This window comes from Thamnophis elegans, chromosome 2 (assembly GCF_009769535.1).
Source record: "Thamnophis elegans isolate rThaEle1 chromosome 2, rThaEle1.pri, whole genome shotgun sequence".
Classification (NCBI taxonomy): domain Eukaryota; kingdom Metazoa; phylum Chordata; class Lepidosauria; order Squamata; family Colubridae; genus Thamnophis; species Thamnophis elegans.
The window spans coordinates 134,571,304-134,586,646 of NC_045542.1; the positions used below are offsets into that span (position 1 = coordinate 134,571,304).

The window sequence follows — 15,343 nt, forward strand, 5'->3', positions numbered from 1 at the left end:
AATAACAACAATTCTATTACAGTTCAAATGAGAAAATTGTGATTACTTTATCATTTCATTTCATTTTCATTTCTATACTAATGTAATGTAATTGTAGAAAGGGACTACCTATCAAGAATTCAGAGTGGTACCAAATTTCATTGGTAATAACAGTATTTCCTTGCACAAGCACAAATATTGTAACCTATTGGAGAACTTGATACTGTCATTTTTGTGATTTAGAAATGTGGAAGAAGAAAGCTGATAATATTCAATGAATTTATTTAAATGCATGGTTAAGTTGGAAGAATGCAGGTATAAAATAACAATAAAAATTAATATGCACATTTTAATATCTTTTTAGATTTTAGAATGTTTTTCTTTCGATTCAAGATAGTGCACTTCCTGCAAAATAAGAATTTTTTTTTCAGATAGCAGAGTTTATAATGAATATTTTTCTCTTTCTCTATTTCATATCATTAGGGTATTCAGTTAACTCCTAGACGATGGCTAAACCTGCAAGAATACCAGAGTAAGAAATTGATGGCTGATCATGGGGTCACAGTTCAGAAATTCTTCGTGGCTGACACTGCAAATGATGCTATTGAGGCTGCTAAAAGATTACGTAAGTTGACTAATCATAGAATTAAGCCCTCGCTATTAACCAGCCAGAAAATTAAGTTACGCTGAAGTAAATAAATATGCATAGTTACTGTGATCTTCAAAGCTGGAGCACCTTTTATTCTGGAGAGTAGAAATGTGTGAAGAAAATTAACATGTGTTCATCTTTGGATTTTTAACCCTTATAATCCAGATATTTTGAATGGCTACAATAAAGGTATGATTATGTAACTGTTCCATTGGCTTTCCAGGATCTAATTTCATTTCTTTGAAACAATTTTTATAGTAATGTCAAGCATAGAAAATCAGGAATACAGGCAGTTCAAATGAATATGTAGGTTTATTGTAAGCTTAAGCTTTCTACAAGCCAGGGTGGCGCAGTGGTTAGAGGGCAGTACTGCAGGCTACTTCTGCTAACTGCCAGCTGCCTGCAATTTGGCAGTTCAAATCTCACCAGGCTTAAGGTTGACTCAGCCTTCCCATCCTTCCAAAGTGGGTAAAATGAGGACCCAAGTTGTTGGGGGCAATATGCTGACTCTGTAAACCACTTAGAGAGGGCTGTAAAGCACTGTAAAGTGATAAGTCTAAGTGTTATTGCTATTGCTACAAGAATCTGAACTACTAATGGTCAAAGAGAGTTGGCAGTAGAAAAGAGTCAATGAGATTCAAGGTGGGCTGGACTTAGATCTCTTGTTGGTGCGAAGGGCTTCGAAACTTACAATGCATTTGACCACTCCCTATGACTCATCATGGTGATCTCCTATAAGTAAACATGGATAGCGAGCACTAATAGAATTGTAACCAAAATGGAAGATAACACTATATATTAGAGAACTGAGAAATTTGCAGAGGTCCTTTAATTTCAGCAGGTATAAATGCGATAGAAAAAAAATGCAAAAAATATTTTGAAAAAAAAAAGATACTATTAAGGGACTACCATCACAAAAATATTGCAATGAATGCATAATTTAATTTATGTATATGATGTGATTTGTAGAGCTACTTATCTTGCACTACTGACTCTGGGAGGCTGATGAGGATTGAAGCACAATCAGACCCACAAAATGTAACCCTATGCCTCTGAGGATAAACAGCAACCCTAGTCTCAGAAAAGGCCTATTGATAACAGCAGGGTTTATTTACGCACCTGTTCCAAAGGTCTGGAGAAATAGATAAATCTTCAAGGCCTTGCAAAAAAAGCTAATAGGAATGGAGCCGCCTGAATCTCCAGGGGATGCTGTTTCACAGGGTAGGTGTTGCCCAGTGGTGGGATTCATTTTTTTTTACTACTGGTTCTGTGGGTGTGGCTTTATGGGCGTGGCAGGGGAAGGATACTGCAAAATCCCTCCCCGCCCCACTAACTGCTTTCCAGCTATTTTCTCCTGTTCAACAAAAGATCAGCTGGGAGGCAGCAGGGGCAGGGCCTGCCTATTTGCCAGTTCTCCAAACTACTCAACATTTCCACTACTGGTTCTCCAGAACCTGTCAGAACTGGCTGAATGCCACCTCTGGTGTTGCCACCAAGAAGCCTTGACTCCAAGATCTGAAAAGATGACATTGTTCAACAGATGGGAGCTGGAGCATGCCACCTCTACTAATCTGGTGGGGTGAGCAGAAACAATAGAAGAAAAGCAAGTACTATAGCTCTATACCCCAGAGGCTTTGCAGGTGATGATCAGCATCTTGAATTGCACCTGGAAACTTACTGGGAATCCCTGCAACTTACAGAGCAGCAAAGTTGTATGAATATAACAAGAAACACTCTAAAACTGCCTGCGGTGCTGCATTCTGGGCCAGCTGCAACTTCTGAATGTTCTTCAAAAGGCAACCCTATTGTGATGTACAGTATAGTAATCCAGCTAGGAGCTGATCAGTATTCAATCAGTATTCAGTATTTTTAAACATCCACATATGTAAATACACTCATAGGTATTATTTAATACATGTGCCTGTGCAAACACAAATACTCACAAATTGTCCAGGGGAGAACAACATCAAAAAGCAACCACAATGGAGGAGGTTAAATCACTTCTCTCATGTGATTGCCTGAGTCAGACTGCTTATTTTAAAGTAAAAATCAAAGAGTCAGCTATACCATTTGCATTTAATGTAATGTCGTTTGACACGTTACGTGTGCTTAACTGTGAGAAATAGATAGTCTAAATTAGTGATCTGGGTTCTCATATACAAACTTGCTCTTCCGTATCTGAAAGTTGTTTTACTAGTCATTCTTCAAATTACAGTGATAAAAGGTAGAATAATATCATATGTGCCACTTCAGCAGATTAAATGAGAATGCTCTTGTGTGAGGCTCTGAACCTTACATGTTTAATCTCTCCCTTTTCTTCTCTCATCAGTTCCCTTTAATGACTGCTGAGCTCAGAAAAGCTCTTGTAGCGAACTCACTGATTGCTTTCAACTTGAGATATGATACGACTTAATAAGCAACGGAGTTATAAATAGGACAGCAAAGAAAACCAATCATATATACCTATTATAGTAAAAAAAAGGGTGAATTTGTGGATTGAGTAATGTTCCTACAGCTTGACATTTCATGGTTTATTAATGATATTGTCATTGATTATGGTTATGATTACAAGAGAGAGTAAGTGTATACACACACACACACACACACACACTCACACACACACAATACATGTTGCTTTAAAGAAAAAAGAAGTAGAGAATATATGGGAAATAATGCTCTAAAGAACTTCAGTATGAAATATGCAGCAGTTCACATAAGGGATAGGTGAGCACAATTTTTACCGGGGGTGGGGTGGGCTGCTACAGGTTCGCCTGGGTTTGGGAGAACCCATAGCTAATGTTATGGCCGGCTCGGAGAACCTCCAAATTCCACCCCTAGCTGACCTCTCCCACCCCACCCTTCCTATGAGTCTCCACGCGGCCTGTTTTGGATGGAAGGTAAGTGCAGGGCCCATGTGGAGGCTCAGGCAGGGCCTGTTTCTGGCCTCTGGAGGGCCTCCAGAGCCCAGGGGAGGCAGTTTTCGCCCTCCCAGAGCCTCGAGGAAAGCCTCCGGAGCCTGGGGAAGGCAAAAATGTTGTCCCCACCTGCTGTGGTGAAAGAGGTTGACTAGGCCACACCCACCATGGCCATGCCCACCCAGCAACTGGACATAGAACCTGTTGCTGAAATTTTTGAAGCCCACCCCTGGTTTTGACCTCTCTGTCCTTTCTAGATCATACCTTCATCATTCCCCTGTTACCTATTCTGCTTTCATGGGATAGTTGGGGCTGCAGCTAAGGCACGGTTGGGGGTGTGCAAGATGCTCTGCAGGTAATCCTCACCCCCAGTTGGGACAGGACAGGTATGTCTGTCGTTAAGCAAAGTAGTCATTAAGTGACCATTAACTTTTTAGCCATGAGAGTTAAGCCAATCTGGCTTCCCCCACTGACTTGCTTGTCAGAAAGCCCTTGGAAAGGTTGCAAATGGTGATCACGTGACCCTAGAACTCTGCAACCAATGTAAATACATGCTGGTTACCAAACTTTGATCATATGACTATGGGATTGCTATAACCAGTGCAAGGTCTGGTCACATTTTTCAATGAATGAACATATTTTTATATCTTATTCCTAAAAGTGAATTATAATCAGTCCTTGAACTTTTTGAAAATAGTGCATATTCTGCACTGAACTTCATTAGACCTTTATACACTATCTTATACGCCAATTTTCTTTTTTCTCTAAAGCAACTATAGTACTATGGTCTATGTGTGTGTGAATACACTTGCTTACTCTTGTAGCCAGCCCCATAATCAATGACATTATCATTAATAAACCATGAAATGTCAAATGTTGCCACTTCGAACAGTCATTAAACAAATGGTCCTAAAGCCAAAGTTAGGAAATCATACAAAAGTGAAAATTAATGTGCTGATTCATTGATTGAATTGAATTGTTTCATGTATTTCATTTCTGAATGCACATCCCCTGTCAGATTATTGCTCATATTATTTAAGATAATCAAATACCCAATAGATTAATTGTTTAATGTTCTTCACTTTTTATTATAATGAGAGATAAAGGAAGTTATTTGACTAAAGTATCCTTTAGCAGAGTTCAGTTGAATTGATGGAATAAAGTTTAAACTTACTCTGACAGCATATTTCAAACTTGTTAAATTGTTGTATACTTAATCCATTGAATCAACATATTTTTATATCTTCATTTCTAAAAGGTTGGTATCCTTATTATTTGTCCCACTGTAGTGGTATGAGCAAATACAGTGTTATATAAATAACAGCCACCACTGCCCTTCATCAACCCTTGAATTTTGAATGAAATTTGATTTATTCTGTATTATATATGTTACAAAGTCATCTGGATTGTACTTGCAAAAAATTATCAGTGCAGCTCATAGATTCTATCTTCCAGAAGTGAAGAGAGGCAAATTCTAAAGTAGAGAAGGCACCAGAAAAGTAAAATAAAGAACTCACAGAAATCAAATGTTAACAATATCTGTGAATGCTGTAGAAAGAGATGAGGAGAAACTTTTAGGATTTTAAAAGCTGATCTTTGTAGTATTAAGAGAGGCGTTATCAACTCTCAGGATGAATTGCTCGATATTAACTACAATACTAGTGCAGATCTATATTTTGTTGAATAGTGTTCAATATGTTCATATCATTCGCATACACACAAATTGCTATTAATTGTTCAGTTCAGTGAGTGTCTTCCAAATCAAACCTGGAATTAACTGAAAGGATGGCAGTCTTTGCATACTGTACCCCAATGAGGTTTTCCCCCATCAAATTAACTTCATTTATTTTTTAATAAACATATCTAATATTCATCTCTCCTCCTATTTTCCCTACAACAACCTGTCAGGTGAATTGGGCTGAGAGAAAGTGAATGGCCCAGCCAGCTTTCATGCTTAAGGCAGGACTAGAATTCACTATCTCCTGATTTCTAGCCTGATGCCTTAAAGCCAGTCAATAGATAAAATATATTTACACTGACAAAACCTTTCCAAATCATCACCCTATGGCAAGCTTTGCATTATTTATGCCCTGTATCTTGTCATCATCTTTTTCCTATAGTGCTTTTTACTCCTGACAATACAGACTTCAGGAGCCTTTGTAAATTCAGATGAGTAAAAGTGTCACATTGTCACTGGATCTGGAGAAGTTTACTTCAGATACATGGTTTACACTCTTTTCAATTGAAGAGGTAGGGTATTCTGGTTTTATCTTTATTCTTGAATGTTTATGCTCCTCTCATGTTTTAATGTTTCCCCTTTTCCAAATCTTTATTTTTATTGTATGCTTATCAGGCTGCAGTCCTTATCTTCTCATGTTGGTTTAGTCACACAACTGTAAAATAGTTCTGTTCAGAACTTCTATCTATTTTCTGGATAATAATTGGATAGTAATTAAATAATATTAATGACACTTTAGATAGTAACTGAAGTCAGGAACAGATTTATCCTGATATGTTTAATAGATTTTTTAATTAATGGTTTCCCTCGAAATACCGAAAAGTCACTACAAGTTTAAAAGGGGAAAGAAATAAAATTATTTATGGGACTGTTTTTTTAATCAGATGAAGCATAACAGATGCTTAGAAAATTACAGTAAAGTCACATTATTAAATTTTGTCTTCAAAGGGTATTTAGTAAAAGATTGAACTCAAAGATGCTTTGGTTTGAACAATTCTCTAATGAAGTTAATGTACAAAAAGTATTGCTGATGAATCAAGTAATTTTATGTTCCAAGACAAGAGGCTATGGGGAAAAAAAACACCCACTTGATGTACAGTCTTGAAAGTTATCTATTATGGCTGCTGTTCTTAATGACAGAGCTCAGGAAAAAAAAAACAAGAAATGCACCTTTTTGTATCTAATTTTAATGTGGAATAATAAACCAGGATATTTGTGGACCTACTTTTGAAAGTGTTCTGTGAACAATCAGAATCAATTGTGAACATTGTCATGGACCTTATTGTTAGAAATGAGACAAAGAGAGAAAACAGATGGGGATGAATGCGGCATTCTAAAAATATCAGTGTCAATTATCAGTTTATGTTCCACTGAATCTGAATAAACACAACAACATTTGTTAGTTGAATATGTTTTCAGAATTGGTAAGTTTGGGTAGCTGTTTTCTGCAAACAGAACAAGATTCCTTTTTTACTTCATCTTGCTGAGGCCAGCCTTTTCTCTGGCTAGGCCTGCTTTCAGATATTTTCTTGCGGCATGGAAACATATTTCAAATTCTCTTTTTTCCTAGTCTCTCTTCTTGAATTTTATATGGAGCTTCTTTGTGAGTGAAGGAGAACTTTTAGTTTTTTTTTTTAAAGAAAATAAAAACAAAGACTGTCCCACTTTCAATGAAGAAAACATTAATTTAAAACAATAATTAGCATCGGAGACAAAGAAAAGTTTTTAACAAGGGTGGCCCTCTTTGTAGATGTATGCTGATTATGGGTACAGGCAGTAAGATATTTGATTCGCTATAGCACATTATCTATCCATATAAGATCATGAGGCGATTAGGGTATAGCTATGAGATCATAGGGCAGTGATGGCAAACCTTTTCAGCACCAAGTGCTGAAAAGGGAGCGTGCGTGCACACGGGCAGTATTGAGTGCCTAAAAGGGAGCACTTCGCGCAGGTGATCGTCTGGGCTGCGACCAGGAAGAGGAGCTATCTCGGGGGCATGCTCACACTGGAAAATGAACTTCTGGTTTCCAGCATGCATGTGTGCGGTGGCCAGAAAGTCTTCTGTTACTGCCACGCATGCACACACACTGATCAGTGTGCATGCTCATGCCAGAAAATAGAAGACCAGCGCTTCCTGCTTCTGGCATTATCACATGCACAAAGGCCAGCTGTTCTTTGTGTGTGCATGCGCACCAGAAACACGGAAAAGGAACAGGCGCCATGCATGCCAGGCGACATGGCTCCATGTGCCACTTAAGGCACGTATGCCACAGATTCACCATCACAGTCATAGAGGCTTGAAAGAAAGAACTCATTTCCTCTCTAGGGAATGCTATATTTTATCCCTGTTTCCCAAACTATTCCTTGCCTCCTAGTCTTTTCCCAGCCTATCAGCATGTCTTGACCTTCTAAATATCTTATGGCTTAGCTGACATTTTAGTTTCCCTGGGAACATGTATTTGGGGAGAGGTTAATTTTCCTTGCCTAATTTGATGTCATATTTTCTCCTTCCATTGAGGGTTGATTTATTGCTAAGTTAGTCCTTTATTTTGTTTGGGAAGATGTTATAGTGTTAGGGCAGTGGTTCCCAAATTTTACAGCTTGGCAGCCTGGTTGGGGCAGGGGAAAGGGGAACCGGCCCACGCAAGCCATGGGCATACATGTCCACCAGCCTGCCAGTCCATGGCCAGGTTGCAAACCAGCCACTGCCCAGTAGTAGGCCATGGTCCAGGGATTGAGATTGGGGATCCCTGCATTAGAGGTATTTTCTCCAAAATTCCACTTTGACTGCAAATGTCGCCCTTCATTTATAAATATAGATGCAGTTATGTGCTGGGCTGCGCTGCGCTGAAAATGTATGGAGTTGTAAGTTTGTAGTAAAAGAGGAAACATTCTTTCTGTGCTTCCCCAAAGAAGTAGTCCCTACATAATGAAAACATTGTTTTTACTATCAGCCCTGGACTCTGGACAAAGAAATAGCACTGCTAAACTTTGTTGCTTTGATTGCTCATATTGCTGGACTTACAATCCCCTTAAAGTAGTAATCAAAGACATGTTCAATTTTTCAATCAAAGACATTCATTCTAAATTCCCGACTGTGACCAGAGTATAGTCCAATTTTGCTTTGCCATAGGAGGGTTTGCTCTCCATGTTTTTCTAGGGGAATATAATGGAGTGCAAGAAGTACCTTGGGAAATAGGAGGAAGAACCATAGACTAGACAATGATTGGATAAGAGGCACTCATAGAAGGAATGGAGAAGTGGCAAAGATCTCAGAAGGGACCTTCCCTAGTTTCTTGGACTGTAAGGATGGGGGTGGGAATATGTTTTCTGAGATGCAAGAGTCTCAGAAGATTCTAGTGTAGCCATACAATAAAGATAAAGCTGGTACTTCTGGAAATGCTTCTTGTCTAGAACTTTTTTACAAGGTGGAAAGGAAGAGAGAGGACTGCCTCATTTTCTCTCTGTTACATTGCAGTACAGTTTTAAACAGGCAACTTTAATAGAGGCGACCTATGCCATGTGATTCATCTTCTCCCCGAGAAGAATTGATTTGGACCCCCCTAAAAGTGCATGCAAGCAGGGCATGATTTCTGTAGGAAGAGGCAACATTTCCTCTTAGATCCACCTAACCAGAAGAAGGGCAGAGAAAATATCTACAGACCCCTCACATTCTGGATATAATCTATTTCGATTTCTCCCCTCAGGAGGCTGCTAGAGAGCATTCCATGCCAAAACAACTAGACACAAAGATAGTCCCCCCCCCCCATGCCATCACTCTGCGGAGCACTTAATTCTCATTTCTCATCTTTTCTCATCTTCACATATTTCCTACTATCTTGTCCTATTGGTTTTTTGTGATTTAGCAACTGTTGTTTGTAACTTATGATTAATGATTATAATTTATGACCTATGACTTGTTTATATGTACACTGAACTTATGAACCAGAGACAAATTCCTTATGTGTCCGATCACACTTGGCCAATAAAGAATTCTTCTGTTCCCCTCCACCCCACCCTACCCTACTCTACCCTGCCCATTATTTCTCCGATGTCTATTATACATACCTGCATAGACAGAACAATATATTTTATAACCTATCAGTCAAATCCCCAGATTTTCTTGAAAAGAAACCCTAATCCAACAAACTTCTACATGTTGGAGTGATTGTTTCATGAATGAGCTTTTTGATAATGACTTTCATATTGCTCATTGATCAGTTGAAGCTAAGCTAAAGGCAGAAAGAGAAACTGAGTAGGTAGATAAGAGCGCTTTCCTTTCCAGCACAGCCTCTAAATAATTAATCTTGGTAACTGTTAATTATCATTGACATACTGTTCTTCCCTAATATGGCTCATTTACCACCACCTTTGCTTTTGGACCTGGACCAGAAGGAAGAAGGTTTCTTCCCCCTGCAATTAATACACTGCTAATTCTCCATACCATCAAGGTTTTTTGAGGTAAAAGAATTTACAGCTGCTTTGGCTTTCCTGAATATTTACACTATTACAAAGTAAATGTTTAAGGTACACTTTTAAAAAAAAGTAAGTTAAGAGTTTAACGATAGTCTAGATTCTCTGATACAGGTAATCCTTGACTTACAACAGTTCATTTAATGACTATTCAAAGTTACAGCAGCACTGAAAAAAGTGGCATAACTATTTTTTACACTTACAACTATTGCAGCATCCCCATAGTCACGTGATCAAAATTCAAAAGCTTGGCAACTGATTCTTATTTGTGACGATTGCAGTGTCTCAGTATCATAAAATCACCTTTTGCAACCTTCTGCCAAGCGAAGTCAATGGGTACGCCAGATTCATTTAACAAGTGTGCTACTAACTTAACAGCTGCAGTTACTTAACACTTAATACTTCACTTAACAGCTATGGCAAGAAAGTCATAAATGGGGCAAAACTCACTTTGCTAAGTGAGACATTTGTTAATTAACAACATAAATTTTGGATTCAATTGTTGTAACTCAAGGACTACCCAAGAGCAATATATTTATTTTAACAATTTTTTTTAGATGAGCTAAAAGAGATCACGATTTCTTTAATATCTAAGAAATATATTAATCTCAGTGAATGATTAGGGATAAGCTCTCTTTCTCAGTCAAATGTCAGGATTCCAAGTAATATATCCATACCAAACAGAACTCCGGGGCAGGTAGATTCCTCAAAGAACAGCTTTATTAGATATATCATATTGGCACAGGCTGGTGAAAACCGATTCTGAATGTTCCCATGGTTTTTACCTAATTAAAAGTAAAAGTTTTCCCCCTTCCCCAAATAATCAGTCACATGGTCTAATCAAGGTGTTGCCTGGTTGCCTGGTAACTTCACTCCTCCTCTCTACAACCATCTATGGGAATGACCTTGGTTCCCAGCAGAAAGTATTTTGTTTTGGCTACAAAGTACAGCTATCTCTATTCCCTCCTTATCCCTAGCTCCGTGTGGCAACACTGAAGCCTCAAAATGGCCACGGTCAGGTCAGCTTCAGGGTTGGCATCAAATTTACTTCACCAGTCTTCAAAAAGCTACAATAGGGAATATGGCATACACTAATCTTAGCTCCTGAAGAAAGGGTATAAATAACACACATAAATTAAATAAATAAGCAGGCAACCATGAAAATAAGAAACTAGGGAATTTTATGATGTAACTATTTTTTCTTTCTTTCTAGTGTTTTCCTGCAAATGTAGGGTCTGTTTTTTGTCAGATCAATCAAGTGAATTGACTGACTGTCCAAAATCACGCAGCTAGCTTTCATGCCTAAGGCAAGACTAGAACTCTCAGTTTCCTGGTTTCTAGCCTGGCACCTTAACCACTAGACCAGTGTTTTTCAACACTGTGCCGCGGCACACTAGTATGCCGTGACATAGTGTAAGGTGTGCCGTGGGAAAATTACTTTATATATAGTCAATATAGGCACAGCGTTATTTTTTTTTTAACATTTTCTAATGGTGGTGTGCCTCGTGATTTTTTTCATGAAAAAAGTGTGCCTTTGCACAAAAAAGGTTGAAAAACACTGCACTAGACTCAAACTGAAAGCGTTTAAAAAAAAAAAGTTTTAGAAAGTTTCACTGAGGGAGCAAGTGACTTCAGCCTGCTACATACCTTTAGTTTTTTTACAACCCTTCTTTGCCACTAAATGTCTTTGAAGCAAATAGATTTATAGTAATGTGAGTAATGGATAGGGGGCTAGCAAATCAAAATCTCATTTCAGATGTTTGACACTAATGTTGTGCTGAGTTACTGTTCCCTGAGTTGGATTTCTGAACAAATTACTAAAGTTGCCAGCTGGAAGTAGAAAAAGAGGCAAAAAAACAAAACAAATATTGTTAGAAATGGGTGCTGAATTTCACTGTTAGCATATGTCATACAACTCGTTTTTTCATCCTGGATAGGCTTAAAATGATCACCATCATCATAGAGTTCCTTTGATCTTTCTTTTTTCAGATGACACAGTACCTAATATGCACATGATAGAAATCCAAATCCGAGCGCATGAAGCAGACAGTAATCATGTTTTATTTATTCCTGATTCTTTTCTGATGCATATTACTACTTTTCAGCAGTAATAGTGCAAAATAACAATCTGTGCAATTGAAAATACAGTATAGGCTTCTTTAAAAAAAACAACAATAATACTTATAAGGAGTATCTTTTTTATGAAATATAGTATAACAGAAAAAAAAATTAGATTGTTCCTAGTTCATAGCTGGAATCAGAATTAACAGGCCCCATTTTTTCCATGCTGAACTTTTTACCAAAAAATTGTATTGCAGTGGATGTATCTACTTTCCATTGCATTCCGTAACTATAGGAACAGCTTGGAAGGTTGGGGAAACTTAGTGATGATGTTGTACACGTGGCATGTCATAAAATCTGTTTTATTGGTTGTGCACACCTTTTCATAAGGACCTTAGAATTGCAGTTGTGACCTCTCCCTTTTCCTTTTAACAAAAAGAACAATTTTAAGTCAGGTGAATGAGAGTAGCTGGCCTAGAGGTAGCTTGAAGCTTCAGAGTTGAGCAGAATTTAGAATTTGAATATCCCCAGCTCTATTCAGTGCTCACAGATTTTTGTTAATATCCCTAGAATGTGCTAATTAATTTTCTATTTATATTCATAAAATTTATTGTCCATTTTTCATTATAAGTGTACGGATGTATAGATTACCACAACCAAACCTTAAATTCATTTAAGCAAAAGACTTCCTAGATTAAACCTGCTCTGAATATTTCTGGAGGTTGCCATGATGAAGTAGAATTAATTAGCAATAGACTGCTAAACTCAGAAGATTATTCCTTGAGCAGATTAATCCCAGTGATGGTCAGGTGCTTCTCTATATCATCTCCTTGGAAGTGGCTTACAAAATGACTTGTTGCTGTACAAGTCCATTTAGTTAGACCTCTCCTTACTTGAGGTAAGAGGAATTAGGCTTCTTGTGATAGTGGCTGCTGAATCTGAGTAATCCTTATGGAAGAAAATTTCCACAGGAGAATCTTAAATTTAAGACAGGAGAATCTGTTTTAAAAGGAAACAGGAAGAGGAAGACATCTCTAGCTACTGAATATAATCTGTAGTTTGGGAGATTTTTTATTATTGTTATGATAGTGGCATTGTGCGATACTCCAACTTGTTTTTTGAGTATGTTGCTTTGTGACTGCTTTCTTGCTGTTAGTGCCCGTGGGATTTGACTCAAAAATTTTCTCAGTAGCATGAAATGTGCCAGGACTGACAGTTTGTTTTGACATCCATTTTGCTGTCACTTAAATGTCCCTGAAATACACAAACAAGATGTAAAATTACAGTCATGGTTGAGAAATCATATTTTGTGTTATTTCCATATCTTTTTCTTTTTTTTTGTTCTCATGTTTCATGCTAACTTTGTAAAGGCTGACCTACCCCCCCCCAAATGTATTCACTTTAGATTTATTATTAATCTTCTGTTTATTACTGGAGTCAGTCACATGTGGAGGACTGTCAAATAGTTATCTGTGCCAATACCAATTTGGGAGGTGATTTTCATGTGACTTGATCTATTGATGGACAAAACATTTCTCCCAGTGCCTATAAAAAAACATTTATCTAGCTCCATGAATACCATTTCCCTGCCTGCCACTGTTCCTGTATCCCCACATCCATTGCTTATTAATGGATTTGTGAAAACATAGATGCCTTTTGCTCTCTTCCCAACAATATGGTCTCCCACTTTAAGTGGTACAAGAGCACAGGAGATATAGAAGTAAAGGCAGTGAAGAGAAAGAACCCATTCAATTATAGTAGGTTCCTTTATATATCTCCAAATGTGAACTTGCTTCTTAAAGGGACAGTAACATCCCAAATGAGAACATCACCTGAACCCTGGAATCGTGACCCGTCAAAACCGCGCTCGACTAAGCCGCGCCCGATTAAACTGCGTCGCTGACATCATCAACAGGGCGACAACAGCCAGCGCGGAGAAAGAAGGGCACTTTAAATAGTGCTTTGAAAGCAAGCCGATTCAACTTAAGGTAAGGGTTAGTTTTAGGGTTAGCTTTAGGGTTAGCTTTAGGGTTAGGTTAAAGGTTAGGGTTAGGGTTAGGTTTAGGGTTAGGTTAAGGGTTAGGTTTAGGATTAGGTTTAGGGGGGTTAGGTTTAGGTTTAGGGGTTAATTTTAGGTTTAGCGTTTACAGCGTGCTTCTGTCTCCCTGCTGTTGTCGCCCTGTTGATGACGTCAGCTACGCGGTTTAGTCGAGCGCAGTTTAGTCGAACGCGGTTTTGTGGTGGAACCCCCTGGAATCACCTTTTGAATTTTGCTTCTGTTTGTTCTCCTTTGTCCAGCCCTTTATGAAAGCCCTTGAGATATCCATCCCGAAGCTCTCAGGGAACTGGTAGATCAGACTTCCCATAAGGCTGAACAGATATATTTTAGAATTGCTTTGTCACAGTGTCACAAGAAATAAAACGAGAACTCCTGCAACTAACACCTCAACTTACAGTTCATTGAAGTGGTTAAAGATACTAAACTTAATGGTAACAAAAACTACTGAGATCTAGTGATACCAACACAATTATATTTCAATTATTTCTCTTGGTATAGATTATACATCAAAGTAATCAAGATTGTCTCAGCATCAGGTCCAGGTCTAGATTCAGATTTCATAGGATATTGTCAGACATCTGTTTCTAAGAGTTCTAAGCAAGAGTTCTGGAAACTAATCAAGGAGAGGAGAAACTTAGAACTGAGAAGAAATTTCCTGACAGTTAGAACAATTAATCAGTGGAACAGCTTGCCTCCAGAAGTTGTGAAAAGACTGTGCTGCTGCAGCTCCAAGAACTTTACAAGTATTTGGAAATATTTAGAATAACAGAGTTGAAAGAGACCTTGAAGGTCTTCTAGTCCAACCCCCTACTTAGGCAGGAAACCCTACACCACTTCAGACAAATGGTTATCCAACATCTTCTTTAAAACAGTGTTGGGGCATTTTCACCAGTTTGACTAAATGGAGAATATTGAACATTAGTTTGTAGTTGTTTAAATTAGCCAAGCCCAAATGTGGTTTCTCTAATAAAGGCCTCATCATCACCATCACCTCCTTTAATTTGCAGGAAATTCCACCTATTTTGGACAAGCATAATAATAGCATTAGCAGGTTAGTATCTTTAGAGATCCTTGTGAGCCAAGCCAAGGGAGAATCTGATAGGCAAGTAGTGACACAAACTGATAGGACAAGCTTAAACACTTCCTGTGCGAGACAAATCATAAAACTGGTTCAGACAAATATTAAATGATAATCACTGGGCATTTTGGAAAAAAGTAGTCCTCAATTAAGGGCTAGTTAACTGTGAGAGGGATCTTGGAATCATAGTGGACAACCATTTAAATATGAGCCAGCATATTTGGCTCTTAGGGAGTCAAACTATTCTCCAAAGCACCTGAGGGTAGAACAAGAAGCAATGGGTGGAAAATAATCAAGGAGAGAAGCAATCTAGAACGGAGGAGAAATTTCCTGACAGTTAAAACAATTAATAAGTGGAACAACTTGCCTCCAGAAGTTGTGAATGCTC

General features: G+C 38.2%; 1 protein-coding gene across 1 annotated transcript in view; it reads left to right on the plus strand.

Moving 5' to 3' along the window:
* SUCLG2 (succinate-CoA ligase GDP-forming subunit beta) overlaps nucleotides 1–15,343 on the plus strand; it is a 265,851-nt gene that overhangs the window by 74,717 nt on the left and 175,791 nt on the right. Inside the window, 1 exon segment of the mRNA XM_032210819.1 lies at nucleotides 463–604. Within this exon segment, the coding sequence (XP_032066710.1) occupies nucleotides 463–604 (142 nt within the window).